Raw genomic sequence first — 27494 nt, 5'->3', positions numbered from 1 at the left:
TCCAGGAAGGCTATACTTTTGGCTATGCATCGCCACTAAATCCAGCTTAAAAAATCTTGATTCTCAGGCTTCCCTGGTGGCGCAGTGGTTAAGAATCCGCCTGCCAATGCAGGGGACACGGGTTCGGGCCCTGGTCCAGGAAGATCCCACATGCCGCGGAGCAACTCAGCCCGTGCACCACAACTGCTGAGACTGCGCTCTAGAGCCTGTGAGCCACAACTACTGAGCCCGTGTGCCACAGCTACTGAAGCCCACACGCCTAGAGCCTGTGCTTTGCAACAAGAGAAGCCACCATGATGAGAAGCCCATGCACTGCAACGAAGAGTAGCCCCCACTCGCTACAAGTAGAGAAAGCCTGCGTGCAGCAACGAAGACCCAACGCAGCCAAAAATAAATAAATAAAATAAAATTTTATTAAAAAAAAAAACCTTGATTCTCTCAGGAAGCTCCTCTGAGTAACTCAGGTTGCTACCATAGCTAGGTTTTGCACCAAATTCATATCATACGTATCATTATGTGGGTTTAATATACATTTGAATAATTTATTTGGGGATCATATTTTATCGATACTTTTTTTTTTTTTTTTTTTTTTTCGGTATGTGGGCCTCTCACTGTTGTGGCCTCTCCCGTTGCGGAGCACAGGCTCCAGACGCGCAGGCTCAGCGGCCATGGCTCACGGGCCCAGCAGCTCCTCGAAATGTGGGATCTTCCCGGACCGGGGCACGAACCTGTGTCCCCTGCATCGGCAGGCGGACTCCCAACCACTGTGCCACCAGGGAAGCCCTATCGATACTTTTATTCATTTATTTTGGCTCTTTACCTGATTACAGGGGGCCACGAAGTCTGAAAACATACTTGCCTATTGATGATAATATATAGAATAATAGTTCCTTCGTCTCCAGACTTTATAGCCACTTTGTAGCTTTCATATGGAGAAAGGTCACATCTCACTGTTTCATGTGGTACCTATTATCCAGTGCATATACTATGAATATATTGTATATATTACATGTATTAATGATGAAAATCTTCCCGTGCTAATAATACTACATTGAATTTGTATTAGTTATTAAGCAACGAGAATTAATGATATAGTTCAGGAGGCATCCCCTGTGTGAAAATGTAACTAGTGCCATCCTTTGTATAGACCTGGAAAATAGGTTCATGTTAGGGCAAGCAGGAGCTTTCTAAGATCCTACTATACCCCACTATTAGGGAAAGGTTAGAAATAAAAATAACTTCCGTATTTCTGTGCATCCGGACAGGCTTCCCTGATCAGTGACAACTTTATGGTCTTAAAGTATTACTATAGACCTAAAATAAAAGCAAGTACATAATTCCTTCTTAGTGGCAGGTCAGATGTGATTGTTTGATAGTCTTGTGATTATTCAAGGTTTTTTTTTTGTTTTTTTTTGCGGTACGTGGGCCTCTCACTGTCGTGGCCTCTCCCGTTGTGGAGCACAGGCTCCGGACGCACAGGCTTAGCAGCCATGGCTCATGGGCCCAGCCGCTCAGCGCCACGTGGGATCTTTCTGGACCGGGGCACGAACCCGTGTCCCCTGCGTCGGCAGGCGGACCCTCAACCACTGTGCCACCAGGGAAGCCCTGATTATTCAAGTTTTGACATCGCTTCAGGAAGAGAGAGAGAAAAGAAAAGACCAGTCTAAGGATATTGCTTGCACAGTGCCCTACGCTCTTTATTTCTTTTGCAGTAGGGCAGGATAGACAATAATTACAGAGAGAAATGACCAAAGACTTCACATTTTGTGCTTCTCTCCAGTCATTCCATAGCGTCAGGACATGATCACTCTTCACTTATGACTTTCGTGTGAACCTCCCGGCTCTTCACCCGCAGCTTGTTGACCTGGGACTCAGCAATGTCAGCTCTTTCCTCTGCCTCCTCCAGTTCATGCTGGAGCTTGCGGAATTTAGATAGGTTTGTATTGGATTGTTCCTCCTGAGAATAAAAATGGAATTGTGAGGCACCCATACCGGGCATCTTTCTAGACTCTGTAGGCCTAAGGGAAGAAAGGACTTGCCATCTGCAGAAAAGTTAAAATACCCAGTGGGAAACCTTATTGTCTTACCACCTTCTGAATTTTGCTTATCATTAAAATTAACTTTATGATTTATTTGGGGCTTCATGTCTCATAAATAATCGCAACTCTACTTTTGCAACCAAAAGGTGGGAAAAAAATATGTACTACAATTAGAGTAAGAAAAATATAAGAGCAGAGAAGAAGGCAAGGATAAAATCATGCTTGTTAATGCTTGCTGGAAGATGACTATTCTCTTGAATTAGATATTCTTTATCATTAGGATGAATTTCTTAATACCTTCTTTATATTGAAATAAATGTTGAATTTTATCATATATCATTTTGGCACATTTCAAAACAATCACTTTTTTTCTCCTACTTTGGATGTAATGATTCTATTGACAGACTCCTTAATATTAAGTAATCCTTACTTTGTAGGAATTAAGCCTATTTAATCACTGATGGACAGTCTCCTTAATATTTATTTATTTATTCTTATTTGGTTGCACCGGATCTTAGTTGCAGCAGGCGAGCTCCTTAGTTGTGGCATGTGAACTCTTAGTTGCGGCATGCATGTGGGATCTAGTTCCCTGACCAGGGATCGAACCCAGGCCCCCTGCATTGGGAGCACAGAGTCTTAACCAGTGGACTGCCAGAGAAGTCCCGACAGTCTCCTTAATAAAAGTAAGGGTTGCTATAACTATACTCATGAATAAAACTGCCTTTAGTATCTTCCCCCCTATTCTCTTTTGGACAGGTTTTGGTATGCAGGTTATGCAAGCTTCTTAAAATGATTTGGAAATCTTTTCATCTTTTCCCATGCTCTGGAATCAGGGATTATCTGTTCCTTGAAATTTTGAAAGACATATCTGGACCTGAGTCTAGTTTCAGAAGTATTTCTGAAATAACTTATTCAGCCAACTTAATAATTTATATTCTCTTATTTCCTTAAGATTTTAACTGTCTTAACAGATTTATATTTTACATTTAAAAATAACCTTTCTACCTGTATGGTTTGTCCCATTTCTCATTTGTAATGTTGTGAGTTTGTATTTTCTCTCAATTTTTCCTTGATTAATCTAGTTATAAGTGTATTTATTTTATTAATTCCCTAGATGTTAGTGAGATTATCAAATTAGAAAATAGAATACTCTAATTCATTAATTTCTACCTTTATCTTTATCAACACCTCTTACTTTTGTTATTTTATTATTATTTATGATTTCTTTATTGGACTGTCAGTTTTCTTCATTTTTTAAAAGTCTTGATTCATAATGAAAGCATATAAAGCAATGAATTGTCCTTCAAGGACAGCTTTGGTTACATTCTAGACTTATAAATTCTAGACTTCTTCCTTGAAATTTTATTTACAGTTAGAAATCATTCAGTAATTATGTTTTTATTTAATTTAATCCAAACATTTTTTAGGAAAGTTAGTTTTTTAACATTTAAGTGCTTGGAAATTTTTGTTTATATGTTCTCATTACTTTACAACTTTATCACACTGTGGCTAGAGAATGTGGCCTGTATTATTTCTGCTTTGAAATTTTTTGATTCTTTGTGGATTGAATGTTAACTTTAAAAATCAATCTATTAATATTACAAATAGTAAGCAATGAGTTAAAAACATGCAAACGTTTTTAAGAAGTACACAGTCTTCTATGAAGCAAACAGCTTATTTACTACAAGAAGTAAATAGTAAATCTAATTATTTATCTATTAGTTTTTCTTAAGAGAGGACTTCTCCCTTCCCTCTGTCTTAAGGATACTTACAGCCTCCTCAGCTTGTCTCTTGTAAGATTTCACTTTTGCCTGAAGTTTATCTACCAAGTCCTGAAGCCTGAGTATATTTTTCCGATCTTCTTCCGTCTGAAAGATGATAAAAACCACAGGGCCTTACTTCAAAAGCACATGACTGTTGTATCATCTCATGTGAGTGTTTCCTGTATATGCAAGGAGTGTTTAGCTGATAAAAACGGTTGCTGTACCTGGTAGGTGAGTTCCTTCACTCTCCTCTCATGTTTGCGCAGGCCCTTGACAGCTTCCGCACTACGCTTTTGCTCACTCTCAACCTCTCCTTCCAGCTCACGCACCTGCGAATGAGTAGGCTCTTAAGAACTTTGATCCAGTAAGGCATTGGGAACAAATGGAAATAGATAGGTATTGAGAGACCCACCCTGGCCTCCAGCTTCTGGATCTGCTTCTTCCCGCCCTTCAGGGCCAGCTGCTCAGCCTCGTCCAGGCGGTGCTGCAGGTCCTTCACCGTCTGCTCCAGGTTCTTCTTCATCCGCTCCAGGTGGGCGCTGGTGTCCTGCTCCTTCTTCAGCTCCTCGGCCATCATGGCCGCCTAATTAGCAGTAAAATAAAACCAGTAGAGAGAGCTGAGACAGCCCATCAAGATTCTAACTTGACCACCCCCGTGTGGCCCTCTGCTCACGTCAGTGATGGCCTTCTTGGCCTTCTCTTCTGCATTGCGAGCTTCTTGGATAATGTCCTCCATCTCTCCCTGGATTTGGGAGATGTCTGTCTCCAGCTTCTTTTTCGTGTTGATCAGGCTGGTGTTCTGGTTAAAATATCAAATTTAGAAATACTGAGTACATGAGAGCAAAATTACAATGTCCAATGTTCTAATGAACCCACAAACTAATTAATTAAGGTAACTAATTAGTATCCCTTCTTGTTCCATAAATTATCTGAGTTGACAATATACTTTCACAAGACAGTCAACTCTGAATGTCACAGTTCATATAAACAAAAATATTGTTAATCCAAAGATATTTTAAACTTTAACCTCCATAAAACATTATGAATACATTTTTAGATAGTACTAAGATTTGAGCAAGAATTTCATTTCCAGTCCACTGTATTTTTTACTTTTATGTTATACTCACCTGGGTGTGCAGGAGCTGGACGCGCTCGCTGGCATCCAGGAGCTCCTGCTCCGCCATCTTCCTGCTCCTCTCCGTCTGCTCCAGGGTGGCCCGCAGCTCCTCGATCTCGGCCTGCAGCAGGTTGGCTCTGCGCTCCACGATCGCCAGCTGCTCCTTCAGGTCCTCTTGGCCCCGGAGGGCATCATCCAGGTGGAGCTGGGTATCCTGTGGAATGAACGATCATTGAGACACCTTGTTCTCAGGGCTGCAGTCACCCCAACTGCCCTGGGACCATCTCCTGAGCCCATTTACCTTGAGGATGGCTTGGGTGTTCCTGTAGTTCTTCAGGGCCTCAGCAGCCGTGCGGTTGGCGTGGTTCAGCTGGATTTCCATTTCATTGAGGTCTCCCTCCATCTTCTTCTTGAGCCTGATGGCATCATTTCTGCTCCGGATCTCAGCATCCAGCGTGCTCTGCATGGACTCCACGACTCTAATGTGGTTCCTCTTCAGCTGGTCAATTTCCTCATCCTTTTCAGCAATTTTCCTGTCAATTTCAGACTTGACTTGGTTCAACTCCAGCTGGATGCGCAGGATCTTTCCCTCCTCGTGTTCAAGAGATGCCTTAATGACAGCAAGGGGTGACATTAGCAGGGAATGGAAGCATTCAGAAGTTTTTCTGCACGTGTTCCTCCCACTAATTTTGTGCTATTTCTTTTTCTGTTCAATATATGTGGCTAGTCCTAATTTTTTTTTTGAATCTGTTTACAATGCACATTTTTGACATGTACCTCTGCCTCTTCTAAAGCAGCCTGAATTTCAGACTTCTCTTGTTCCACTTGTTTCTTTATTTTCTCCAGTTCATGTATATGTTTCCCTCCTTCTGCAATCTGCTCAGTGAGGTCAGAAATCTCCTCTGTTGTTTGGGTAAAAGACAGGTAGAGGTTTGATGAGACAGAGGACATAAGAGGAAGGTTCCTCCAAGGCATGAAAATTATTGAAAGTGAAAGGGACTCACGTTGCAAGTTTTTGTTCTCTCGTTTCAAAGTTTCTAGCTGATCCAAGGACTCCTCGTAGGCGTTCTTCATCTTGAACAGCTCAGTGCCAAGAAAGCGGGCCTCCTTCTGAGCGGCCTCGAGCTCGACATGAGTTTCCTCATACTTCTGTTTCCATTCTGCTAGGACCTGAAACACCCACCAAGAGTGGTTACCTCCTGGAAAGGATAGAGGACAATGGTGGAAAGCAGAGACTGCTGTAGAAACTACCTTATCGAAGTTCCTTTGCTTTTTGTCCAGAGCTGCGCAGGCAGCGTTTGTCCTCTCCACATCGAGCATGAGGTCCTCGACCTCATTCTGTAACCGCTGCTTCGTCTTCTCAAGGGAAGCGCATTTGGCGTTCACGGCTTCTACATGTTCTTCAGCAGCCTGCAGCCGCTGGGCCAGCTTCTTCCTTGAAGATTATGTATGTTTGTAGAAAGAAGTGAACCAAACCAAGAATTATGAACTATTACCATGCTGAAAAGTATGGGGAACTTCATATTAAAAACATCCAATCATTCACTCAACAAATATTGATGAGCTTCTTTTATGAACCAGATGCTGAGTACACAGCAGTGAACAGGACAGAAAAGGTCCCTGCCTCGTGAAGCTTCCAAACAAGTGAGAAACAATAAGCAAGTGAGAAAATGCATAACAACATCTTGCAGATATAAGTGCAGTGAAGGAAAATAAAATGGAGTATGGCGTGGCCAACTATTCTAGATAGTCAGGGAAGTCCTCTCCGAGGAGGTAACATTTGAGTCAAGATCTAAAAGAAGTCAGAGTGAGCCAGAGGGAGATCTGGGGGGAGAGTATTCCAGACACAGAGGGGCCAACAACTGCAAATACCTGAAGCAGCAATGAGCTTGGTGTGCTTGACAACCAGCAATAAGGCTGATTATCTGTATAATTACTTGTTATTCTTTGTTTCCTAGCCTAGAGTTGAGGCTAGGAGGGTAGTGATGGTGTTTGCTTTATTCATGTCTTATTCTCAGGGCCTGATAGTGCCTGGCAAGTAGGAACTAATTAATGAACGTTTATGGGCTAATTCACTGAATCTTCAAAGGTTGTGTCTTTCTGATTCAACATCCAGTGTTCTCTGCACATTCTCTCCTATCTGTGCACATACTTGGCCTCCTCCAGCTCCTCCGTGCGCTGGATGGCGTCCGTCTCGTATTTGGTCCTCCACTGGGCCACCTCACTGTTGGCCTTGGACAGCGCCCTCTGCATCTCGGCCTTGGCTTCCTGCTCCTCCTCATACTGTTCCCGCAGCAGGTCACAGTCGTGGCGGGAGGACTGCAGGGCGTGGGCCAGGGCGCTCTTGGCCTGTGGAGGTAGTTACACCTTCTTTTTACTATACGTTTAATTGTTTAATTATTAAGTTTCAAAACCTTTTTAAAGTTGGTGTAATGGACTCCAGTTAGGGTCAGGTTAGGGGAAAAAAATGAGTCTTACAACGATAGTTACCTTTATCTCCTCTTCAAGTTGCCTCTTTAATTCCTCAGTCTGTTGAGTAAATGCTTGCTTGCCCCTTGATAGCTGAGACACCAAAGATTCTTTCTCATCTAGCTGACGTGAAAGCTCACCTGTAGGCAGAAGGAATGGCACCACTTTTTAAAGCAAAGGAAAAGTTTTGCAAAAGCCTATATTAGAAATAAGTTTAAACTCTCAGCACCGCCTTCCAGTTGAGTACCCAGGTGATTCAATTCTCTGTTGACACCTTCATGCTAGTGTCAGATTTCTCATCTTTATGGTGAAACTTACATATTAACCTGAATGAATAAGTACAGCTTAAATTCTCTTTGTTCTCTCCATAACTGATTCTTTCAGGGTTATATAATATCGTGCAAAACCTGTTGATAACTGTCAAAGACGGTAGCTAAAATGTCTAATTCTACATTGTCCCTGTTTCATAAGACATTTGAGGGACTGGGTTATCCGTTGCCCTATTCAGGAATTTGGTTCACTCTGATCTAGATAAAAAGAAGCTTAGTCTAAAACAGAAGCCCTGGACCCATGCTGGAGTGACTCCTGATACCAAGCATCCCCTCCATGTGACCAAATCCTCAAGGCCTTTGTGGAGCAGAGCTTGACCCAGTCCTGTGGAAGTCTTCATCTCCAGCACTGTCCCCAAGTGACCTTGCATGTAGGATGAGAGCCTGAGCTGTTTGGTGAATCACACATATTCTCAGTTGCTTTTATTAGGCTTTCACATCACGATATCAGTTGTTTTTGACCACATCATCTCCACTTTTAGGCCTCATAGAGGAGAGAGTTACCAGATTCTGTCTGCAGGCGTCCCCTCTGAGTTGTCAGGTCATTGATCAGCCGCTGTTGCTCTTCCTCCTTCGATTTCAGCTCGCTCACTTGGTCTTCCAGGGTGCGGCACATCTTCTCTAGATTTCCCTGCGAGAGAAAAAGTAGAAGAAGCAAATGAAGACATTTTAATAATATTTTGCTATTTCTTCTAAAACAGAAAAATATTTATTTTGACATATAAAATAAATTTTCTTATATGTAATACGATATATTAGAATTTTTTCTATATATTTTATGATTGCTGTCCTAAGTTGAAACTATACATTGGGGTTTTTAAAAAGCTAATTGTGAAGCTTTGTTCAGTATTCCAGGCATACCTCATTTTGCTGCTCTTCACAGATAGTGTGTTTTTTTTTTTGTTTTGTTTGTTTGTTTGTTTGTTTACAGATTGAAGGTTTGTGGCAACCCTGTGTCCAATAAGTCTGTCAGCGCCATTTTCCCAATAGCATTTGCCCACTTTGTGTCTCTGCATCACATTTTGGTAATTCTCACAATATTCAAACTTTTTCATTATTGTATTTGTTACAGTGATCTGTGATCAGTGATCTTTGATGTTACTACTATGACTCGTTGAAGGCTCAGATGACGGTTAGCACTTTTTTAGCAATAAAGTATTTTTAAATTAAGGGATGTATATATTTTTTAGACATAATGCTACTGCACACTTAATAGGCTACAGAATAGTGTAAACATAACTTTTATATGCACTGGGAAACCAAGACATTTGCGTGACTTGCTTTATTTTGATAGTTGCTTTATTGTGGTGGTCTGAAACCAAACCCGCAGTATCTCTGAGGTATGCCTATAATAAAAAAATTAAAGATCATATACTAAATTTAAGATGTTTTGAGAATTGAATGGCACGTTTTCTAAAAGCATGTTTATAAATACTTGATTGTTTTTATGTACCGTGAAACTTTGCTTATTGGATAATTGAGAATTTTGGAGACCTGTGTTCTCCAGTTGGAGAAGAGAACACTCACAACCGATGCTCACTGCTGGTGCTGTCATTTGTTAGTAGTGTCATGGGGCCGATGCGCTTACTAACTTCTTTGAATATTAGTTTCTTCATATGATTAAGTGGAAATAATACAAATACTAACATCTTTCTTGCTTACCTCCTGGATTACTACAAAGAACAAACGACATGTTGTGTGTAAAGGGCCCTGTGCAAACTGTGACGTGCACATAAAGGGTCATTGTTGTTAATAACAATTTCTCAGACTGCGGTACCTTGGCTTTGGAGACAGTCTCCACGTTGCTAGCAAGGTCATCAATCTCCATCTTCATCTCACTCTTCTCCTTCTCCAGCTTCTGCTTGACCCTCTGCAGGTTGTCAATCTGCTCCCCCAGCTCGGCCACACTGTCCGCGTGCTTCTTCCTCAGCGTAGCCGCCGTGGCCTCGTGCTGCAGGGTGGCCTCCTCCAGGTCCCTGCGCATTTTCTGGAACTCGGCCTCCCGCTTCTTGTTCATCTCAATCTGGACCGAAGTGGCCCCGCCGGCCTCTTCCAGCCGCTCGCTGATCTCCTCCAGCTCCCGGGAGAGGTCCGAGCGCTGCTTCTCTGCTTTGGCGCGGGAGGCCCGCTCTGCCTCGATCTCCTCCTCCAGCTCCTCGATGCGGGCCTGGCAGTGGGGAAAAGCTCAATTTTAGCCTTTTTATGTCGTAACTGTGCCTCTTTGAGCCAGACTGATGGAAATATGAACTTACTTGCAGCTCTTTGATCTTCTTCTGCAGTTGAATGCCAAGTGCTTGTTCATCTTCAATCTTGCTTTGCAAATTGCTGATTTCAAACTCTTTCCTTTTTGCAAAGTAGCAGAGGATAACAGCTGAGTTCATATGCAACATTGGAAGCAAGTTCATAAGCAATTCTTTCATACTTACTTTTTGAGCTTTTCATCAAGTTGTTGTTTTTCATTTTCAATGTCCATTATGGACTCTTGGGCCAACTTGAGGTCACCTTCAAGTTTCCTCTTAGCCCTTTCTAGGTCCATGCGAAGTTTCTTTTCTTGCTCCAAAGACCCTTCAAGCTAAATACAAATAATGTTGAGTCAAAAGGATTGCTTAGCTTCCTTTCAAAGAAAATAAGTTCCTTGCTAATCCTAGACTTACGTCATCCACTTGCTGCTCTAGCTTGGTTTTAGCTTTGGTCAGAGTGTTTACTTTGTCCTCTTCTGCCTGCAGGTCATCCAGGGTCTGCTGGTGGGCCTCCTGGAGGGCCTTCTTCTCCTTGGTCAGCTTTGCGATGTTTTCATCCAGACCTGCCATCTCTTCTGTGAGGTTTTTCACCTTAGGAAGTAAAAACACTTTGCATTACATGTTACATTTTGGTGGCTTCAGTTTTATGCTTGTATTCCCTAATAATAATAAAAAAGTAAACTTTCCTTGTATACGTTTCCTACCTTATTTTCTGTGGCATGTTTCTCCTTCTCAACCTTGGCCAGTGTCAGCTCAAGGTCATCTATGTCTTTCTTCAGTTCCGAACATTCGTCCTCCAGTTTCCTCTTCTTGGCCGTCAGCTCAGCATTGATCTCTTCCTCATCCTCAGCTCTCTCAGTCACCTCCTTGATTTTGGCCTCGAGCTGGATTTTGGTTTTGATCAGTTGGTCACATCTTTCCTCTGCATCAGCCAAGCCTTCAGCTTCCTTGAATTGGCAACAAAATCAAAATTGGGAAGTAAGAATGAAGTATTTCACAATGATAACAGTGTAAATCACCACTATTGGTTCTTTGGCTTAAACTTTTATGAACCACCTGCTGTGTGTGATGCAGGACGCTTCACATTGTGAGAAAAACAAAATGTATCAGATATTGTCCTGTTCCTTTAGAAGAGTATATTCTACAGTAGATTAGAAAACTTAACCCCAACAAGCTACCCTTAATTCAGAAACCAGTTAGTGACGTAAGAGATCAGAGAAGTTGTATCAGATATGGTTTCATGAATGAAGTGGCATTTGAGTTGGGCTTTGAGAATGGGTAGGATTTGGTCTTGTAGAGATGAATATATTGGGAGAAGGATCAGGGGGAGAGAAAGGGTTCCAGTGGGAGAAACTCTGGATGGAGCTGCCACTGGATTATTTCCCTTCGTAGTCTTGGCAGATGATCCTGGTTAAGATGCCCTAAATTCTATCTGAGGCATACAGTGATCAAGAAATTCCTAGCAACCTATGTTTCTACTTAAGAGGGTTGGGGGTGGACAGGAAATGAGAGAGAAATTGATAGATACATTCGTCAGTGAGCCTCCATACCAGTCTTTGAATACATAAAAGAATAAAATGTGCTGCACATAGCCAGGTAGTGAGTATAGTGGTGTAGGACGGAGTCTAAGTGATTATCTAGGGACAAGAGAAGAGAATTCAGGATAGATTTGAAAGGGGTGGGGACAGAAAAACAGCTCTTTTCCCTTCTGTAATCTAAAAGAAGGAATTATTACACTGCCCAAACTTGACAGAAGAGACCAATCTTAATCAGCAGGAAACACATACGATTTTGTGATGAGTAAATTATACCAGACCAATTCAGTTCACTCCAAATGAAAGACAGTCTCATAAATTACATTTCAGAGTTGATGGAAGCAATTCTAAAACACTTGGTTTGGGAGTAGCAGCAGGCTGGATGGAGGGAGAGAGTTGGGGGTAGGCAGAGCGAGTTAGGTACTGATGCAGCAACCCGGGTGTGATGTGCTACGGCACTGACTATGGAGACGGATTGGAAAGAGCAAATCTCAGTTTTGGAGATCAAAAACAATAATTCAATAAAAATTGATGTCGAATACTGTCATTTGTCAGCTATACAGCTGTGATTTAAGACCCATAGACATATAGACATCTAGAAGTTCAGGGAAGTTTCAGAGAGAACAAATCACCCTCTCCATGCTATCCTCTCCTTAATATTTTATTTGGGCTAGCTTCATGTTAAAATCACTTTCAAGGACTGTCTTCATAGGGAAAAGAAGTTGTAAACCCTGTAGTTTGATGAAATTGTACAGAATGGAAGAAAATGGTCAGTTCTAGCTCATTGCCCTGGTTCTGGTTTGGGGGCATTTATTGGGTGACGAAGGAATAAGGACTTCATTAGTACCATCAGAGTGCTTTAACCTTCTCCCTCCAGTGAGTGTCTCTCACACTGACTACCCAACTCCCTGCCTCTAGTTGTGGCTAGAGTCATAGCGCTTGCGTCCTGATTAGCAGTGCACAGGATGATACCACTACTTACAGCCTGAACTTGGAGCTGCAAGTCATTTTTTTCTTTCAACAGTGACACCATCTTTTCTTCCAGTTCCTTCCTTTTTGCCTCTGACTTGGCAAGTTCTTCTTTAGTTCTCTCGAACTCTTCCTTCATGTTGGCCATCTCCTTCTCCGTCTCCGCACTCTTCAGCAGGGGCTTGATCTTGAAGAAGAGTTTCATCCAGGGCCAGTGCTTGACGTTCATGAAGGCTCGGATGTTGTACTGGATGCAGAAGAGAGACTCCCTGAAATTTAATTGATGCAAATTAGATATTGTGTGGATGATGAAATGAGATGAAATCTTGGCAGTGAGAGTTGGAGGTTCTGCCTTCCACCATGTTCCTCACCTACTTTCAAAAGCACAGATGAAAGAAATTATATTTGGGGATGGTGGTCAAGGACTCGTTAATCATTCCTTTCTCTACGTTGGTGCTTCTCAAACTTTGGTGTGCATAAGAATCATTAACCTCTTTTTTTAAAAATTTATTTTATTTTTTTGGCTGTGTTGGGCCTTCATTGCTGCGTGTGGGCTTTCTCTAGTTGTGACAAGCAGGGGCTACTCTTCGTTGCGGCGCGCAGGCTTCTCATTGTGGTGGCTTCTGTTGTTGCGGAGCACAGGCTCTAGGTGCACAGGCTTCAGTAGTTGTGGCACGCAGGCTCAGTAGTTGTGGATCGCAGGCTCTAGAGCGCAGGCTTAGTAGTTGTGGTGTACGGGCTTAGTTGCTCCGTGGCATGTGGGATCTTCCCAGACCAGGGATCGAACCCGTGTCCCCTGCATTGGCAGGTGGATTCTTAACCACTGCGCCACCAGGGAAGTCCCTCATCTAGTGTCTTAATGATCTCATCTCATCAAATACTGGTTCCTGGACCCTTTCCCCAGAGATTCAGATTCTGCAGATATGAGGTGGGGTCTAAAATTTGCATTTTTAACAAGTTTGCAAGAGATGCTGATGGTGTAGATCCAAGGACCACCCTCTGAGAAGTACTGCTCTGCTTTAGTGCTTTGCAAACTTTCCTACGTGAATGCCACTGAGAGCAGTGAAGGGGGAACCAGACCCCTCAGGGATGTGGGGCATGGGATAAAGGGACTCATTAAAAACTCAGAATTTCTTTGAAAAATCTCTGGTTTTATATTTTAATGTTGTATGATTTTTGCATTCTCTAATCTCATCACATTTGTTTTCATCTAAATTATTTTTAAAAATTAATTACCTTCATATATGGGCAATTAATTGCCCCAATATATATCTATATATATATCTACATATATCTCTCTATATAAATATATATATAGGTTTGTGACCAAACTTATTATTTTTAATGAAATAGAATACAGTAAAAGATATTAGCAGAACTACAGGTGATAGAAAATCTGTTCCATGTAAATTATTTATATATTTACACACACATACATGTATGCATGGATATACAGGTGGCAATATAAAATGCATTTCTCCCTATGGCTCCCGTTCATATGCGTCCTGCAGTTTGAGACACCTGACTCGTAGTCTTAGAACTCTGTCCCTGCATCAAATTAGATCACTAAAAAGCCAGGTACCTCGGTGAAATTGTATTAACTTACTGAAAAAATATTTTTCACCAATTTTGCCCTTAATAATTTAAATCATAATAATTCAATAATAGAAACAATCAGATGAAGAAGTTGTTTCTGCATGTTGAGTACAACCACTGTTGAAAATACTGTCTGCTATGCAGTTCAGTGTATCTTATTTAATGATCTACCCAGTAAATTCATATTAGAACCAAATGCTAGGGCAACACTTTGTCTCTGCTTACTCAATGGTATGTTTTCTCTTGTTAGATAAGACCTACACATCTCTCTTTTTTATTATGCTTCCCTCTCTTTTTTATTTTTTACCTGAGCATTCGATGTATTCTGTGGTGATGATTCCTACCTTAACTTTTCTGGTACATGTATATCTCCACTTCAGCATCAGACTCTTATTCATTCCTTCTTACTCTGGTGGCCTTATCATATCTGAGCCTTAACTGTAAGCCACCTCAAATATGCTTCTGAAGGATGTGAGTAGACAAGCAATATGTTTGTATACCTCCTCTCCACCATCTTCTGGTACTCCACTCTTGCCAAGAACCCTTTGCACCTGGCCTGGGTTCGAGTAATCAGCTGGGCCAGCTTGTCATCTCGCATCTCTTCTAGGAGCCCCAGAAGGCCAGCTTTGAAAAAGACCTGTGTGTGGGCAGAGTTGCAGATCAGAAACTTTACACAGACTCCAAAGGGACAGGCATAGTGTCTGGTGGGCCTTAGAGACTATTACCTTGGTGTGACCAAATTTATACTGGGTATGGTCAATATCGATGGACCCAAGGAGCTTCTCAGAAGCCTTCTTGCTGTCAATGAATTGTCCTTCAGGGATTGCACTTGCGTTTAATACCTTGTATCTGGTAAAGTAAATATAGTTTTTTAAAACTTGGTTTATTGATGAGACTAGTAGTAGCTAAGTATTAAATGATCCATTAAGAAAACCCAGAGCTTTAAAACAATTATTCTTTCTTCACAGGAAGGACGTTGTATACATAGATGGTCAATCTAGTATCTACTGTCTATTTTTATTCCATTTTACCTTCCTGCACAGTTGCAACTTTCTTTTCTGCCTCATCAAACCCTGTTCTCAGGAAAGTATTCTACAGTTTTGTTCCCATAGTGTGTAGATGAGCAACACAATGTAACATGTTATCCTTGCTAGATGCATTTGCTGTTGATAGTGCTTCCCTCTACTGAGGTTTTGGAAGGATTAAATGAAATAATCCAAACATATCAAGCACTCAAAAATGGTTGTTCTCATAATTATTGACGTTAATGTAGACATCTATGAGCTAAGCCCAGGAGCATGGTAAATCCAGTGAAAAGTCTCTAGAGTGCTTAGTAGGTGGTATATCTGTGTTTTAAAGGTGTTTTGAGGCTTATAATTTTTTACTCTTTTTGTAGCAAATTAAAAATAACAAAGGCATAATTTTCACTAAATTGTTTTGCTTGCACTAAATATATTTACACTAAACTCCAGGAAACACCATAATTAGGAGAGTCTGACCTCTGTTTGAAGTCTGCATACAGGATTCTGCTTGGGAACCCCTTCCTACAGATGCGGATGCCCTCCAGCACACCGTTACACCTCAGCTGGTGCAGGACGAGCTCATGCTCCATGGCCCCTAAAAAAAACCCATATTTATTTCACTGCAGAGTTTTGTTAAAAGGAGGTATGGCAGTCATGCTTTGTGCTTCCACTCTAGAACTTCTTACCAGGCGTTTTTGTTTCATTGGGGATGATGCACCGCACAAAGTGAGGATGGGTACTCCTGAGGTTGGTCATCAGCTTGTTCAGATTCTCCTGTGAAATCAGGGAAAATCCTGTTATCTAAGATTTAGACATGGTTATGAGCATGTGGTGATGTCTATAAAATCAATGTCCATGGCTGAGTTGAATGATCCTTCTGGACCATTTTAACTTAAGGTACCACCTTGGTAAACTTTTCCTGAGATGCAGTTTCCTCCTCAATACCTCTTTCTCCACTTGAGTTGGCAGGAGTTACACATATAAAGCAGGCTGTCAGGTGATTCTTCTCAGTGTATGCAAGCACCGTCCTCCTTCCTACCCTTGTCCCTGGCCACCCACGTACATTTACAAAGCCATTGCCTTCCCATCCTGGATGGTCACCCTTCTACCAAACTCTGTGGTTCTCCAGGAAGGAAATACAAGCCTACACTACATTTGGACTTATTCTCATAAATATAGCTTCCCCTTTCCAACTCTGTCAACTTCTAGGGCATAAAGATTATCTATAGGGGGAACAATCCTACCAGTTAAATTGAGAATTGACTAGATTATGAACATGGATACCATATTAGGTTCCTTAAGGCCTAGCTGTTAGATTTTCATTAGTCCTACTGATGATTTAGTCTCTTGGAGCACGTGCCATTGCTTATTTGCATGACTCAACTAGATTATGCATAGCAGAGCATTACGTTTTATAACATTTCCTATAAAATATTTTTTATTATTTGGCTTAGCATGAAAGATGACCTGATAATTTCTGAGTAATTTAAAGCTCTTCTCTTCAAAGCTAGATGAACAGAAGCCATTAGTTAAGGTTAGTCCTTTCCTAAATGACTTGTGGAGAGAAAGCTTTGTGCTTTTAAAAACTAATTCCCAAAATAACAAGAGTGTCAAAAACAGTTTGTTTCTTACTCTGAAAAGGGCAGACACGGTCTGGAAAGAAGAGCCCTTCTTCTTACCACCTCTCTTGGCACTCCCACCGCCACCCGCCTCTGGAGAACAAATAAGAAAAGTTGTCATTCAAACATAGTTTTGAATTGACAGGGCTATTTCTTGCCTATTTGTTGATTTCTGTGTTCACATGGAACATTCTTCCAACACAGATGACCTCTCTGTTTGAGCCTGAATGAATCTTATATGTCAACTAAGTTTGCATCCACTTTTCAGTGGTACTCAATAACCAGCAGATACGGAGGAAAAAGCAGGAGAGAATCATAGAAGCCAAGCCTTTTCATTGGTTGAGATGTTGAAAGTTCCTTTCTGACTCTTTGCAGTAGGGCCTCCATCAGTGCTGGAGTGAATGTATAATCGCAATGCAGCCTACTTACTCAGGACTTGGAGGCACAATAGATTTGGCCCTGCAACACTTCAGCCTAGGCTATGATATCACTAGCCTCAATCTAACATCACATTTTGTAGTATCAGGAGAACATGTTGGGATTTTTTTGAGCATTACCTGCTTCAGCACTTTGAGCCCCAGAGAAGAGGTAAGCTAGAGTCTTCATTGCAGACTTCTGGTACAGCCCGACCACCGTCTCGTTCAGGGGGTCCTTGTTCTTGTCCAGCCAGCCAGTAATGTTGTAGTCCACGATGCCGGCGTAGTGCACCAGTGAGAAGTGGGCCTCGGCCTTGCCTTTAACCACCTTGGGTTTTTGGAAGTTGGCAGACTTTCCAAGATGCTGTTCATACAGCTTGTTCTTGAAGGAGGTGTCTGTGGCCTTGGGGAACATGCACTCCTCTTCCAGGATGGAGAAGATGCCCATCGGCTGGAAGCAGACCACAGCACAAAGTTACAATTCTATATAAGCATTTTTCTTTGTCTATAGAATTAAACAAGGTGCAGTGAATAATTTAGTTCTCACAAAACATAGTTTCTAAAACTTGAAACGGACCTTCTCGATGAGCTCAATGCAGGCGGCCAGGTCCATCCCGAAGTCGATGAACTCCCACTCGATGCCCTCCTTCTTGTACTCCTCCTGCTCCAGCACGAACATGTGGTGGTTGAAGAACTGCTGCAGCTTCTCGTTGGTGAAGTTGATGCACAGCTGCTCCAGGCTGTTGAACTAAATAAATGGATGCGTTTACTTTTCTCTTAGCAAATTGAGCAGTTCAAGATATAGGGCTTCTTAATTTAAAAATGTAGACTAGCCTTTAGATTATGGGTATCAAAGTCCTTGGGGGGCTGTGAAATCTACTGTTTCCTCTGCTGCCATTTTATACAAAATCCTAAATCATCATCATTATTAACTCTCCTTTCTTGCACTTGCTTAAATTGACTCAGGTGTTTTTCTGAGTTCCTACTTAATCATTCCATGTTTATTCCCATCATCTTCTGCATTTTCTGTTGACTCATTTAACAGCTAATTTGAAACCCATTAGAAGCTGACTGGGAGGAGTCTGTTGTGTGGAAGCCATCATGGTCAGCATTGCAAGGGAGCAATAATTGCCACCCCTACTCTTTGATGTGAAGCGAAAAAAATCAAGATTCCAAATATTATGTACAGTATATTAACACACACTCATATTTTTTTAAAAGCCAAAATGTTAACATTAACTAGATCCAAATAGCAGAATTAATATGGACTCCTTTTCCTTCATTTTCCATAATTTCTGTCGTGCCTAAGTTTTGCATTTATAATTAGAAAAAGATAAACTTCTTTAAAACTATAAGCAGGAAAAATGTGTCTTATAATCAAATATGAGTTTTTATCCCATATCACATTGATGAGAATTAAGAGTTCCTTGCATTGAATTTATTAATGCTGACTCTAAATTGCTGACCTTTTCTCAGCTCTTATTATCTGCCTAAGTGTTTCTGAATGGTTTCCCTACCATATATTCAGAGCATATTATGCACTGCACAGGTTTATTTTGATATTTTTATATTAACTCCACTTTGCATTGTGGGGTTTCTCACTACAACAACCTAATTCCCAACTCCCTTTGGATCATGTAGCAAGTTAAAGAGTCCTCAGTAAGTAGCTTATTTCTCATAGAAGTGGGATTGCCACTACAATAAATGATTAGCTGCCCAATCACTGTCTTTTAAATTTTAGCATAACTTTTTGACATTGGTAATAAAAGGTTATAATATTCACAGATTTCTTCTTATTGATGTTTCCATTGCTTTACTGTAAAAACCCCTTAGCAGCGTACTACCAACTCACATCAAAGATCTCAAAGCCAGCGATGTCCAAGACCCCGATGAAGTACTGCCTGGGCTGCTTGGTGTCCAGCTGCTGGTTGATGCGGGTGACCATCCACAGGAACATCTTTTCATAGACAGATCTGGCCAGGGCGCCCACTGCATTGTACACCTTGAAAGACAAAGGTGTATCCCTTGAGGTTCATAGAGGACCATAAAATGCTTGCATCCCTGGCTGTGAATTTGAATTATGTACGTACCTGCTCTACAGTCTGGCCTTTGGTGACGTACTCATTGCCGACCTTGACCCTGGGGTTGCAGAGGGCTTTGAGCAGGTCAGCAGAGTTCAGACTCTGGAGGTAGGCTGCCTTGTCAGCAACTGAAAGGAAGAAAGGATAGAATGATGTTATGGCCCAAAGCAACCCGCTTCCTCAAATAAAAAAAAATTTTTTAAGCTACAGGCGTTTTGTGCAGTGTTTTCAGAATATCTTTTTGAGTATTCTTGCCCATTTTTTTCACTAACTTCAAGACTTTAGTTATGGGTAGTGTTCCCTAAAGAACTTCAGAAATTGTAGGGACATATGTCTAATACCCATGCCGCACATATCTTATATAGGTATACTTTCAAATGCAATTCTTGGAAATGAATTTGTCTTCCCAGGAAAGCTCAAGGGTAACAAGTTAAGAATGTGATTTTCGGGCTTCCCTCGTGGCGCAGTAGTTAAGAATCCACCTGCCAATGCAGGGGACACAGGTTCGATCCCTGGTCTGGGAAGATCCCACATGCCGCGGAGCAACTAAGCCCTTGAACCACAACTACTGAGCCCGCGTGCCACAACTACTGAAGCCCGCGTGCCTAGAGCCTGTGCTCTGCAACAAGAGGAGCGACCGCAATGAGAAGCCCCTGCTCACTGCAACTAGAGAAAGCCCGCACGCAGCAACGGAGACCCAATGCAGCCAAAAATAAATAAATTAAATAAATAATTTTTTTTAAAAAAGAGTGTGATTTTCAAACAAACATGAAGTCAGGTGGATACTCAGTTGATACCTTCAGTGCCATCTGGCTCCGCTTGCTCCTCACGCTGCTTTTGCTTAAATTTCAAGTTTCCATAATGCATCACAGCCCCCGTGAGCTTGTAGATAGAGATCTTCTCATCATTAGTAAAGCCCAAAATATCAATAGCACTCTGCCAACACAACCAATAGAATGACTGTCAGGTTATGATCCATAACCTGGTTATGTTGTTACGTTAATAGTTAACATGTTTATAGTTAATAGTTAATATGTTTACTATTAATAATTCACATTTGGATAATTCCTGATTTGTTGGTCAGACTGAGGAAACTACCAGTACTGATGGGAGCGAGGAACTCCTTAGATTGGGTGTCTAGGGAGCTAGTCAACTGGAAGCCAGCACAGAGCATTGGAATCACAGGCGCATACTCTCTGAAGATGCAAAAAGTAAACTTAAAATAGAGAACAAGGATAGTAAACTTATTATTTATAGAGGTGGTATGGATTTAATGCAAGTAGATTATTAAAAAATGGTTTAGGGAAATTCGGAAAGGATAGTTCTTTAAAAGAGTATCATGGGCAAGTGAGATGTTGCAGGGGCACATCCCAGCCTTTTCAGTTGACTCCAGGTGGCACATCCACGCCCATCTTTGAATCTTCTTTTGTGATTTCTATGAGAAACTGAGGATTTATCTAGCGGGACCATTGCTCTGACCCCAAATAATCATTCTAATTTTCTTGTGTTCTACTTACATCCGTGGCCATCAATTCTTCCTGATCATCAATGCTGGGCACGCTGATCTCCCCTTGACTGACGAATGGGAAATCAAATGGGTTGGTGGTAATCAGAAGCATTTCTAAGTACATGGAACAGAGAAAAGGTAAGCAGAAATATCCTCTTCATTAAAATAACAGATTTCTAGACAAATTCTAAGGCACTAGGATGGAAAAAGCCGTGATATGTTATTGCCCAATGAAAAAAAGAGATTACGGAAGAGCATGTAACTGTGATTCCAGTTACTGTATGTATGTATCTATTTGTAAAGATATATCTACAGAAAATGACTGGAATGATATTCATCCAAGTGTTTATAGTGATTATTTTCATAGTGATAGGATTTGGAGGTGTTATTTTCAGTTTTCCCTTTGAATTTTTATAATGAGCACACATAAATTTTTACCAAACTTACAAAGCTGTTTTCAAAATCAAGACAATATGTACAGTTGACAAAATTCCATCGTGGAATACTGAGTTGGACCAGGCATTGCTAGGTGCGGCTGTAGTAATTTTGGAAAGGAATTATTACGTTTCTTACCAATTAGTTCTGGTTTCTTGTTGGATGTGATCTGATAAAAAATATGATAGCTCCTTTCAGCCTTAAGCTGGAAAGTAACTCTAGACTTCTCTAACAGATCTGGAAGGAAATAAATAACAAAGAGGAAAAATGTAAAAATTCATATGAGATGCAAATTTTAGTCAATATTATAGGTCATAAGAAACAGAAATTATTGTAAGGTATATGCAAGCACTTACATGTTTCAATATCAGCAGAAGCCAGTTTTCCTGTAGTGCCAAAGTGGATTCTAATGAATTTACCCTTGAAAGAAAAATTAACATTACTACTTAGTTTTGAATCATATCAAATCTTTGAGAAACTCAAAACACTTGAAGTGCTGACATTTTAATATTAAATCAATTCAGAGACAATTTGTTTCAGGTAGAAAAAGGTGTATCTCCTATTTTTTAGGTAAAATAATTTTATCTTTAAAATTTAAAAATTGTGGATAATTGTAAATAGTGAAAGATGAACTCAGATATAGGGTCATAAATCTTTTTTTTTTTTTTTTTTTGTGGTACGCGGGCTTCTCACTGTTGTGGCCTCTCCCGTTGCGGAGCACAGGCTCCGGACGTGCAGGCTCAGCGGCCACGGCTCACGGGCCCAGCCGCTCCGTGGCATGTGGGATTCTCCCGGACCGGGGCATGAACCCGTGTCCCCTGAATCGGCAGGCAGACTCTCAACCACTGCACCACCGGGGAAGCCCGGGTCATATATCTTTTTAGACAAGACTTGGATCCATGTTATTACATGCTCAGAGGAAAAGGAAAGAGCCATGGTATAATATAATTAAATTCGAATGGAATGAAAAAGACTCAGAGAATGTTTTCACAAACATCCCATAAATTTTGACCAGTGAGCAGTGTCTGTAATAGTGTCCAAGAGACTTACAAAGCGAGAGGAGTTATCATTCCTCACGGTCTTGGCGTTGCCAAAGGCCTCAAGCAGGGGGTTGGCACTGATGATTTGATCTTCCAGAGTCCCCTGCAAAGGCAAGAGCATTCCTCACATGTGGGGCTCGGGAGTTTCTTACTAGACAGCTTGGATCCTGACGTGGCAATCAGACCCACCTGCATTTTGCCACTAGTACCTTCATCCTTCCTCTTCTCGCCAGTGACTGCAATTGTTGCAAAGTACTGGATGACACGCTTCGTGTTCACAGTCTTCCCAGCCCCAGATTCTCCGCTGTCAAATAAAAACCAAGTCAGTAGGGGTCCCACAGCTGGTAGCTATTGCAATCATGAAAAGAAAGCATCAAATCTACTTACGTGATCAGGATTGACTGATTCTCACGGTCTACAAAAGAGAGATTAAGGACGGTCAATACTGCCTAACATTTTACGGAAAAACCTGAACGAACATTTTGGCCAACCCAATATTTGTAAATGGAGAGTACATAAAATGGCATGGACTTAGTAATTTTTTTTTTGCGGTACGCGGGCCTCTCACTGCTGTGGCCTCTCCCGTTGCGGATCACAGGCTCCGGACGCGCAGGCTCAGCGGCCATGGCTCACAGGCCCAGCCGCTCCGCGGCATGTGTGATCTTCCCGGACCGGGGCACGAACCCGTGTCCCCTGCATCGGCAGGCAGACTCTCAACCACTGCGCCACCAGGGAAGCCCCATGGACTTGGAATTTTTCAGCAGTCCCGAGGACTTGGCGGCCCTAGGCCTAGCACCTTTGCCAGCACTGCTCTCTCCTGCTCCCTGTGCCCACCCCTGCCACACATTAGTGTACAGACTGCCATTGAAACAGAACGCTGCAAAGAAGCAGCAGACTTTCTCTTTTTATACTCCACCACTAAATACTCACCGAAAGTGGACTTTGGGGTTTTCAGGTGGATTTAGATGACAAGTTAGTAACATGTTTATTGTAGGTACAAGAAGTAATGAAAAATAGGCATTAGAGATATTTTTAGTGCGTGAGAAGGAGTAAATATGGTAAAGGTGGTACCTTTGGAAATAATCATGGCCTTAGTCATATTTTTAGGGAAAGTAAAAGTTCATTTTGATGTTTTACTCTCTCTGAAGGGGAAATCTTTCAGCCCTTTCCCCAGGTTACCTTTGTACCTTAGACTGACCTAGCTGAGACAATATTCTAGGAATAAGACGTACGGTATAACTGTTTTAATACCAGATACACCTTAAAATCTGGAGTGTGTTTAGGTTGGTTCTGGGCAAAGGGCAATAGCATTTAGGGGACCACCTCAAAGAGTGTGCTGAGACGGGTAGAGGCTCTTTCTCCTATGGTTCTGTTCTAAAAAGATGCACAAAACATCCAACTCACCAGTCAGCATGAACTGGTAGGCGTTGTCAGAGATGGAGAAGATGTGGGGCGGGGCCTCCTGGCGCTTTTTGCCTCGGTAGGCAGCCACCACCTCAGGGTTGTACACCGGCAGCCACTTGTAGGGGTTGACGGTGACACAGAAGAGGCCCGAGTAGGTCTATGCAAGGGAGTAAGAAAGAATAACTAGCTGTGATTTGTGCAATTAACTCATTAAATGAATTTTCACTAAAAGGAACACTTTAATTAAGTGCTCTACATGTCTTCAAGGCATCAGCACAAAAACTAGTTGAAAGGTTCAACAAGACAGCAGAATCCTTGAGGGAAGGGACTATAGCTTAGACTTCTCATTATTCCTTTTGGGATTTGTCACAGTGATTTTCACATAGCAGGAGCTCCAAAGTTGTGGGGTTTTTTAAATGTAGTATAAGACATTTTTTACTGTAGTTTAGAAAATGGGCATATATTTCCTTTGTAGCATTAAGATATTCAAATTCATAAAAACATAAATTTGGTACCGAAGTACTCAACAATATGGAAAATCTTCTTAAGATACTGTGATCCAGTCATTTAAAAAGGCACACATGAAGGTATGCAGCAGTACTGGGGAGATATTTGTAAAATACTACTGAGTTATAAAGATACAGAACACAAAATGATGTAAATACGTTATGATTACAACAGATGGATTTCCAAAATCTTTGACAACTGATCTAGGATAAGTACAAACCAATCAGAATTGATGCTGACTCTAAACACCAGGTACACTTGTGTAGGTGTTGTCCAGCTGACTAGTAGCAGTGGCTAAACTATACAGAAATGACAGGAATTCCTTGACGGTCCAGTGGTTAGGATTCTGAGCTCCCGTTGTAGGGGGCGCGGGTTTGATCCCTGGTCAGGGAACTAAGATCCTGCAAGCTGTATGGTACGGCCAGAAAACAAAAAACAAAAAACAAAAAAACCCTATACAGAAATGTCAGCCTAACATAATAGATTCAATTAGAAAGTACTACTGAGTTTGTATTATGTGCAAAGCCTCTGCAAGGCCCTAAGAATGAAACATAAATGAGATGTTGTTCCTTGAGGAACTTTCAGTCTATGTAGGAGACAGACACGTAAATGACTGATGGTGGAAAAACATTGTCAGTATTATTGCAGAGACAGAAACAATAGGACATGACATCCAACCTTGCCTGGGGAAGTTGGGAAGTTTTCATCAAAGAGGCATTCCACCCAGAAGGGACCAGAACACAGAGATACAAATTGTGGTTATTTTGGAGGAGTGAAAATTGGTCTTTAGAAACATTATTTTTAAGTGTTAATACATGAGTTTATATTTTCCTTCTGAATGATTCTGCATCAGGAATGGGGATGAGGGGAGATGTAAGCACGTGGTTGAGATATAAACAGTAGCTGCTCTAGCGTTTGTTCAAGGGCTTTCTGGCAAACCCAGTCCTTGTGGACAACGGCCTTGCCTGGCTTTGGATGAGAAGACAAAGGATTAAGTGCCAGCTGTTGGGTTGAGCCTTACAGCAGCAACCGTGAGCCTTTTAACTAGTGACATTACTAGTGAGAGCGCAACGAGTCACTACTTATAACCCATTTATACTATAATGGGCTGACAGGGTCCAGTGATAAAGCCCACTTTGGGGGTGGGGGGCACTCACATAGATCATCCAGGCTGTGTAACGCTCTTTGAGGTTGTACAGCACTCCTGGCTCGTGCAGGTGGGTCATCATGGCCATGTCCTCGATCTTGTCAAACTTGGGAGGGTTCATGGGGAAGACTTGGTCATCTTTCACTGTCAGAGTCTGGTAAACAGGAAGGGTAACTGTTTGTCAACTGAGTGACCACACAAAATAATGAGTAGAATGTGGTAGGCTCCTGGGACTCTACTCACTGCTCCTCCTTCGGTCTTCACTGTCACTTTCCCACCTTCTCTGCTCTGGATAGTCCCTTTGACAAAGGATTCCTTGGGCTCGACCACAAAGACAGATGACTTGGCGTCAAAGGGCCTATTCTGGGCCTCAATGCGCTCCTTTTCAGACTTTCGGAGGTAAGGAGCGGCCTCCCCAAAAACGGCCATTTCCTGGTCTGAACTCATGGCTGCTGAACTCAGAGGTCCTAAAGGAGATGAAACATTTCATACTAGAGATTCCGGATTGTCATCTATATCCATAAATCTCTATCTTGATGATATTTCATAGGCCCAGTTGAAAATTCCATCAGGCAGGTGCACTGTACTCCATGCTACAGTTATTGAAACAAACATATTACAAGGACTCAGAGGCATCAGGGGTCACTGTGTACCCAGCATTGTACACAGTGGCTTTTTTCTTCTTTCATCCTTCAAGAATGACATTCTAATAAGAGGGCTGGGTGGTGGCCTCGCATGCTGCTAAGGAGCTTGTGATCTGGGGTTGCACTTGATCTTTCTGAGCCTCAGTGTCTCCATCTTTAGAATAGGGATTATAATATTGCCTTTCTGAATCCACAACCCATGAGACAGAGTGAAGACACTTTGAAAAAGAAAAGTTAAAATGATGACTGAGAAAGCAAATTGAAATAGTTGAGGCTACTAGATATAAAATGTCATTTATTATAATGCAAGAGAATTCTATTTCCTGCCATATAACGTAAGAGAACTTTATGTTCTCCGCGAGACGTTCAGCTAGAAGTGCTCATGTTCAGTGGACTTGGCGGCGAGTCGGATTATAATTGTGTTTACTATTTTTTTTTTTTAGCTGGGTGCTTAGTAGAGTTTCTCTAACATAATTTCTTTGCATATTAAATCCCGTTAATCAGTTTAACCCAGTTAAACTAATTGAGGATAAAAGCCACAGCAGACATTATCCTCATTCTTCCACATTAAAGTCTCCCTCTGCTATTCCACATTTCCTTCCAAAAGAGGCAGGCTCCGGCTGCCCCATTCTGTGTTGTCAGCAGGTTGCCGGTGGCATCAGTAGAATGAAAGGTTTAGCAGAGGATGCTACTTCAGTCATTACGTGATCAAATTACTTGAAACTCATTTTAATCATCTTCCCACCAGTCTCTCTCTTTAGAAATGCAGTGTGTAGTAGTGGGGCAGACTAATATCTTTACTATCTATGTGACAAAAATTTCATAGTGTTTTGGTTTCATACAGCACTCAGCACTAGATAAAGTAACTTTTTAAAAGTCTTTAAAGAAGTAAAAGAAGCATTTTCCTAGGTACTTCTTATTTGTTAGATATCATGTTTGCTAAATGAATTCTAAAAGCAGGACACATTTTTATCAAGTTTGAGATTTTTAGCCAGGGAATCTTAGAGCAGATTTTTTTTCCTACAGAAACAAAATAATATTCTATTAACAACTGTTCTCTTGCAAAAATATCGTCCCACCAGTGCCTGAGTCCTAAGACTAGGTGCATCGCTCTAAAAGGCAAGTCCTCCGTCTCCTTCTCCCACACCTTTCCTGAAATACAGTTGTTAAGGTATATTTCCTGAGACAATCACTTTCTCAAAGGTTGCTAAATGACACATATCTGTTCTAGAGGTTCTCGCCTTCTCCTCCAGGGACTGGTTAGTCCAAATCTTACCTTGTTAGCAAGTGAGAAGATGCAGCCTGGAAGTGAGACAGTTCTATAAAAGAAAAGGAAAAAGTACTTGATTAGTTAACCAAAAAGAAAACAAAGCAAAACAAAAATCCCATTTGTGGCATTACTTGCTGTTGTAAACAGAAGGCAACAAAAGTCATGGACGTAAAATGTGCAGTATCAGAAAGAGCAGTACCCCAGCCAGCAGCTGCAGCTGACACTGGGCGGTGTAGCTAGCCAGTGTTCCTCCTGAAAGTCCGGTCCTGTTCCCACTTACCTTGGAGCTTTTTAAAGCAGGACGAGTCAGCCTCATTCCAAGGGCTCCTTTATATGGATAGCTAT

At 41.6% G+C, this 27494-nt stretch overlaps 1 protein-coding gene across 3 annotated transcripts; it reads right to left on the bottom strand.

Annotated features, from left to right (window-relative positions):
• Positions 1–1670: 1670 nt before the first annotated feature.
• MYH2 (myosin heavy chain 2) lies at positions 1671–27494 on the bottom strand. Of its 3 annotated transcripts, none has more exons than XM_073798494.1 (40): positions 27430–27494; positions 27156–27198; positions 25479–25702; positions 25246–25389; positions 23582–23738; positions 22565–22592; positions 22367–22481; positions 22188–22280; positions 21494–21557; positions 21276–21374; positions 20713–20816; positions 19993–20131; positions 19205–19323; positions 18967–19116; positions 17692–17862; positions 17256–17565; positions 16712–16791; positions 15766–15853; positions 15557–15674; positions 14783–14906; positions 14558–14694; positions 12475–12730; positions 10662–10904; positions 10372–10548; positions 10144–10289; positions 9970–10060; positions 9495–9884; positions 8222–8348; positions 7410–7528; positions 7072–7268; positions 6171–6354; positions 5924–6089; positions 5697–5821; positions 5221–5529; positions 4930–5133; positions 4476–4601; positions 4215–4385; positions 4027–4131; positions 3812–3907; positions 1671–1957 (listed from the first exon to the last, which is right to left on the bottom strand). In XM_073798494.1, exons 3-40 carry the CDS (start codon positions 25680–25682, stop codon positions 1805–1807), a joined length of 5829 nt encoding a protein of 1942 aa, XP_073654595.1. In that variant the 5' UTR covers positions 25683–25702; positions 27156–27198; positions 27430–27494; the 3' UTR covers positions 1671–1804. The 3 variants fall into 3 exon arrangements, with proteins under 3 accessions (XP_073654595.1, XP_033703390.1, XP_073654596.1); XM_033847499.2 differs by lacking the exon at positions 27430–27494 and adding an exon at positions 27349–27413; XM_073798495.1 differs by lacking the exon at positions 27430–27494 and adding an exon at positions 27281–27299.

The sequence above is a fragment of the Tursiops truncatus genome, chromosome 20, assembly GCF_011762595.2.
Source record: "Tursiops truncatus isolate mTurTru1 chromosome 20, mTurTru1.mat.Y, whole genome shotgun sequence".
NCBI lineage: Eukaryota > Metazoa > Chordata > Mammalia > Artiodactyla > Delphinidae > Tursiops > Tursiops truncatus.
The sequence above is the reverse complement of the archived record's forward strand: the minus strand, read 5'-3'. Positions and strand labels throughout refer to the sequence as shown.